Below are 6,142 nucleotides of genomic sequence, written 5' to 3'. Positions count from 1 at the left end.
GGCGGTAAAAACCTTTAACGGCCCATCCCTCCTGGCTCTTCACAAGATCATGCACAGTGGGCAGAAGCCCCACGTATGCACCAAGTGTGGGAAGAGCTTCACCTGCCTCTCTACCCTGGTTGCTCAACGCCAGACCCATTCTGGAGAGCTACCCCACCGCTTCACCAAACGGGGGTAGAGGTTTTTTGCGCCCCACAGACCTGGTCAGGCGCCTACATGTGCAGAAGGGGAAGCATCAGGCACAGCTGTGTCAAGTGTGGCCAGAACTTCACCCCTTTTTTCTCCCTGTCTCAGCAGCAAAGCACCCACCTGAGCAGGAAGACACACCGCTGCACTAAGTGCAACAAGAACTTCATCTGCTGGCAAGACCTGTCCCAGCACCAGTGCGTGCGGCACTGCTGCACCAAGTGTGGGAAGAGCTTCACTTTTTCCTCCAGCCTGGCTGACCACCAGCGTATGCACACAGGGGAGAAGCCACATCAGTGCTCAGAGTGTGGGAAAAGCTTCACTCAGTCCTCCTACCTGGCCCGGCACCAGCTCAGTCACACAAGGCAGAAACCACACCAGTGCTCGGAGTGTGGGAAGAGCTTCACTTTTTCCTCCAGCCTGGCTGACCACCAGCGTATGCACACAGGGGAGGAGGTATATCAGTGCTCAGTATGTGGGACAAGCTTCACCCGACCCTCTCACCTGGCCCGGCACCAGCTCATCCAAAGAGTTTCACCTGGTTCTCTGGCCTGGTCCGGCATGAGCTGATTCACACAGGGGAGAAACCACATCAGTGCTCAGTGTGTGGGAAGAGCTTCACTCAGTCCTCCTACCTGGCCCGGCACCAGCTCAGCCACACCAAGCAGAAGCCACATCGGTGCTCGGAGTGTGGGAAAAGATGCACCCAGTCCTCCAGCCTGACCAAACACTGGCTCATCCACACTGGGGAGAAACCACATCAGTGCTCGGAGTGTGGGAAGAGCTTTACTTATTCCTCCAGCCTGGCTGAGCACCAGCGTATGCACAAAGGGGAGGAGGTATATCAGTGCTCAGTATGTGGGACGAGCTTCACCCGACCCTCTCACCTGGCCCGGCCCCAGCTCATCCACACCGGGGAGAAGCCACATCAGTGCTTGGAGTGTGGGAAGAGCTTCAACCGATCCTCTAACCTGGCTAAGCACCAGCTCATCCACACTGGGGAGAAACCACATCAGTGCTCAGTGTGTGGGAAGAGCTTCACACACTCCTCCAGCCTGACCCAACACCGGCTCATCCACACAGGGAAGAAGACGCATCAGTGCTCAGAGTGCGGGAAGTGCTTCACCCGATCCTGTCACCTCACCCGGCACCAGCTCATCCACACCGGGGAGAAGCCATATCAATGCTTGGTGTGTGGGAAGAGATTCAACCGATCCTCCAACCTCGCCCAGCACCAACTCATCCACACCAGGGAGAAACCACATCAGTGCTTGGTGTGTGGGAAGAAGTTCAGTCGGTCCTCCATCCTGGCCCAGCACCAGCTCATCCACACAAGGTAGAAGTCACAGCAGTGCTCAGAGTGTGGGAAGCGCTTCCTCCACTCCACCAGACTGGCTCGGCACCAGTGCATCCATAGTCAGGAGTGTCCATCATTGTGCCAGCAATACAGGAAGGGCTTGGGGATTTATACCTGCTTAGCACCCACCCGTGTCCACATTCAGGGAAGTGGTCTCGTGCTCATGTGATGCAGCAGCAGTTCACCCTTCGTTCAGCCCTTCTAGGGCACTGCAGATCCCAAAGGACACAGGGGCTGCCCTCCCAGGTCTGATGCGGGTGATGGTTTAAAAGGAAACACGTCAGGCAGAGGCTAGCCGGATGCTGGGGGAACCTGTAAGGAAAAGATCATCCTGGGAGCCTGTGGCATCCCCATCGTTCTCCAAAAGCAGCCATTGCTCCCACGGGGAGAAGAACCTGCACAGTAGGTGCCCTCCCCAAGACAGCTGGCTCCAAAAGACACCCAGGGACTGTCTCTGGCCAACTCCCAGCTTCAACTTCCCTCCTGGTCCCAGGGTCCTTGTATGTGAAGCTCTGGAGTTGCAGGGAGGAGGACATTGATTGCTAGGGAAGGATTCCCTGCCTTCCCCCCTGACCATGCCTTTCCTCCCCACTACATCACCCCTTTCCCAGGCCTGCACATGCCCAGCGGGGTCTGCAAAGCCCCACAACTTAACATGATACCCCGTGGTTGATCTCTTGTGTCCTCTGCAGAGCTGTGAAATGGGAACAGACCAGGGCCCAGAACCCTTTCCATGGAAGATCTCTGTGATTCCTCACCCCCTTCCCTTTCCAGAGGATTTGCCACAATCCAGGGGGCTTTGCTAAGTGTCAGGAGCAGGAGTTGGTCATATTTGAGGCATCAGCCCCAAATCCTGCTGTGCAGCCAAGAACCCTTCCCTTTTGAATGACCCTCTGGCCAGGGGGAAGTAGAGTCTCTTCTTTGGGTTAAATGTGATAGTTGGGGTAAAGGAGGTGCAGCCTGTGACAGGTCCTGGCCCTTCTGTGGAAGGGTGGGGAAAGTGTGAAGGCATCCTGTGGGTGAAACGCAGCATGTTGTAATTTCCCATTAATTTTCTGTGGTCCTGGAGCACACGCATTCATCTCAATAATTGTCCTTTCTGCGGATATGCCCCAACGTATAAATCTGCCTCCTCCCTTTCCCTATATTATAGTATTTTAAGAAAATAAACTTGTGACTTCTGAATGAGCTTCAGATTTTTGGCTGGAGGGCTGGTTCGTCTTTTTCGAAGCGGGGAGAGAAAGAAAGGAGGGCGTGGATATTTGTTTGACACATTTTGAATATGCCTGTTTCTTGTTGAACTTCTAAGGGGTGGTGGAGTTTGGGGGCAATGTGTGTAGGTGAGGAGGTGAGGGAGTGTGTGTCAAAGGAATTGAAATCCAAACCACCCCTTTCCAAGAGGAGAGCATGTGTGCAGATCAGTCAAGGTCCCTGATGTCTCTTCAGAAGTCCTGCTTCCCCAGTGTGGTTCTCACTGCTTTTTGTGGCATAGTCCTATGGAGAAGAGCGTGGTGTGTTACAAAAGTAGATGTGTAAGCACTGGTTGTGAGGGCCCTGAGCAGGCTTGAATAGGAGCATAGGGAGGCCCCAAAGTCCACTAAGGCCCCCCACTATCTGAAATTGGTCAGACCACATGTGGGGATGTGGCCAGCTTCTGCCTGCAAAGAGAAAGGCCAAATGTCTGCTTCTCTCCCACAGCTGCTCCAGCAAGTGAATGGGAACATGGGAGAGTCCCACTGAGACCCTGCTGAGAGGTCAGGCCTCCACTTACCCCCGTGGCCACAGCCAGGTTATGCTCCATTTCTTATTTGATGATGAAGTTTGCACCAGGAGGGATGAAGCCAGTACATCTTCCCTTTTGATTTCTCTCCCCTTGGCTCAGATTGCAGAGACCCAAAGGGCTGCTGAGCAAGGTGAAGTTGGAGGTGGTGATTTAGAGCCCACATCTGGCAGCCTGTGTCAGGTTTCAGACAGTGTATAAACCTGCCTCCTCCTTTTCCCTCTATTACGGTGTTTAAGAAAATGAACTCCCCGTTAAGTATGTAGCAGGAACTGAACTAATGTAGGTGATGTTAACATAAAGTGTAATAGTAGTGAAATATAACCATGTTAGTCTTGTCCTGTAAGCAACTTGAAAACTCCATTTTGTATCCTTCTGCTTGACGTAAGCGAATGAACTCTGCCTAGCCTTTATGTAGGAGTGTGTGTAAAAGGGTGAGTGGTGAGAGAATGGCACAGAGACGGGAGAAGAAGATTTAACTGTTTATGTAAGCAACAAGGCGCCAATGTACGTTACCAGTCAGTAAACTAATTAATGAATGGCTGAAGAATCCCTTTGAGGCCAAGCACAAGAGATATAACGAGGAGGAAGAATGCACACATCCTTTCTAAGGTCTCGCTCATGATTTGAGCAATTGGCAATTTAAAGTAACAACTAGGCACCCTCAAAGAGAAAAACCTATCAACTAATTGCCCAATAGTTTGGTGGTAATGCCTGGGCAAGACCATGCCAGTGTTCATGTGCTCTTGTAACGTTTGCACCCACATAGTGAAGCCCAGTCAAAACCCCTTTGGTCTCTTCCAGCCCTTATTCACTTCCTCTCAGCCATGGTCCACTATTTTGAAGGACCGTGATATTTTTAGATCTTCCCTAATTGTTTGACTTCTCTGTGATCTGGATGGTGACAGATTTACTACGCTGGTGCACTGCATCCCGTGTGTAAGTCTTTCCTCAGCCAAGGGCACTGCCCATCTGTGGTTGGACCACATAGTTCACATCCACAGTCTTCAAAGCAGCAAAACATTCAACTGTTCATCCCAGTTTGTCTCCCAGCTTGGGCACAAGATCCTGGAACTTTTTGGTTTGGGACCGAGCTTTCATCGCCACATCACCCACACGTGAACAGCCAAACCAAGAGAACCAGGCAGGTGTATGCGTTGTTGGAACATTCATCAATATGTATACTGCTGACACTAAAGCATTGCATGATACAGGCCTGAGGAGCAAAAGTGTCCCATGCACGAGCTCTTTCTAGAGGCAGAACTTGACAAATCGGTCGGATGAGCACTCCTGTTAGGAGCTGGAAGGGGGAGACGGCTGGACAAGGTGGAGGTTAGTCCAGGAACAGAACGCCTAGGTCAAGATGTGAAACAAGCCCATAGCAAAAGACGTATCAAGATATTTGTGGAATGTAATAAGTAATTTGTTTGCATGACTATAGAAGGAAAATTAGAAAGCAGTGGCCCACAGGAGCCTACATGGTGTTGTACTGATACCTTGCCACAGGCATACATGAAACATTATCTTGCCTGTGAACTCACAGCTGTGTTTGGGCCATGGCTTGTAGACAGTAACCTGGCTTAAACCTTTGCTAGCTGCTGTGGTGGGCGAGTAGGTGGTGCTCCTGTGCTGAACCACCCACCTCACTGCACCCGACTACCTTCCAGGCTCAGAGTGTCTCCCTGGGGGCACCTCGCATCCGGCCACCCCCTTCCTGGAGCACAGCTGCTAGCCTGGAGGAAACGCTGCCTGCACCCAGAGTCTGGACTGATCTGGGACCTGCGCCCTCTGGGAAACACAGGCCTATTAGTCCTTGAGGGTACTTAGTGCTGAACCACCCACCTCACTGCACCCGACTACCTTCCAGGCTCAGAGTGTCTCCCTGGGGGCACCTCGCATCCGGCCACCCCCTTCCTGGAGCACAGCTGCTAGCCTGGAGGAAACGCTGCCTGCACCCAGAGTCTGGACTGATCTGGGACCTGCGCCCTCTGGGAAACACAGGCCTATTAGTCCTTGAGGGTACTTAGTTCATAGTTGGCCGGGTCGGAAGGGACCTGAGCGGATCATCAAGTCCTTAAAGCCCCCAGGGTCGGAGCCAGCACCACTTCTCTTGGAAGTTGGGTCCAGATCCTAGCCGCCCTGACTGTGAAGTAGCGCCTCCTGATGTCTAGTCTGAATCTACCCTCTGCCAGCTTGTGACCAGTATTTCTAGTCACTCCTGGCAGTGCTCGGAGGAACAGGGACTCCCCCAATGCCTGCTGGTCCCCCTGACTAGTTTGTAACAGGCCACTAGATCCTCCTCAGCCTTCTCTTGTGGAGGCTGAACAGGTTCAGGTCCCGTCGCCTCTCCTCGTAGGACCTGCCCTGCTGCCCCTGACCATGCGGGTGGCCTCCTCTGGACCCTCTCCATGCTGTCCACATCCCTCCTGACGTGCGGCACCCAGACCTGGACGCAGTACTCCAGCTGCGGCCTGACCAGTGTCGCATAGAGGGGGAGGATCACCTCCTTGGTCCTGCTCGAGATGCACCTGTGGATGCACGGCAAGGTGCGGTTGGCTTTCCTGACCGCGTCCCCACACTGCCGGCCCATGTTCATTGTGGCATCAATAATGACTCCAAGGTCCTTCTCTGCCTCTGCACTGACGAGAAGGGAGTTCCCAGCCTGTAGGTGTGCTGCTGGTTCTTCCTCCCCAGGTGCAGCACCTTGCACTTGTCAGTGTTGAAACCCATCCTGTTCTCATCCGCCCACCCCGTAACCTGTCCAGGTGCAATTGCAGCCTATTCCTCCCTTCTAGCGTGCCCACTTCTCCCCACATCTC

At 53.2% G+C, this 6,142-nt stretch overlaps 1 protein-coding gene across 1 annotated transcript in view; it reads left to right on the top strand.

Annotated features, from left to right (window-relative positions):
- Positions 1–2,586, top strand: part of LOC102379897 (zinc finger protein 85-like) — a 7,808-nt gene extending 5,222 nt beyond the window's left edge. The window contains 4 exon segments of the mRNA XM_025195573.1: positions 1–5; positions 8–158; positions 398–717; positions 753–2,586. The exon segment at positions 1–5 is cut by the window's left edge and continues 396 nt beyond it. Of these exon segments, the coding sequence (XP_025051358.1) occupies positions 1–5; positions 8–158; positions 398–717; positions 753–1,526 (1,250 nt within the window). The 3' untranslated portion in view covers positions 1,527–2,586.
- Positions 2,587–6,142: the final 3,556 nt, after the last annotated feature.

Source organism: Alligator sinensis, unplaced genomic scaffold (assembly GCF_000455745.1).
Source record: "Alligator sinensis unplaced genomic scaffold, ASM45574v1 scaffold1486_1, whole genome shotgun sequence".
In the NCBI taxonomy this organism is placed as follows: domain Eukaryota; kingdom Metazoa; phylum Chordata; order Crocodylia; family Alligatoridae; genus Alligator; species Alligator sinensis.
Note: the sequence above shows the minus strand (reverse complement) of the source record. Positions and strands in the feature narration are given on the sequence as shown.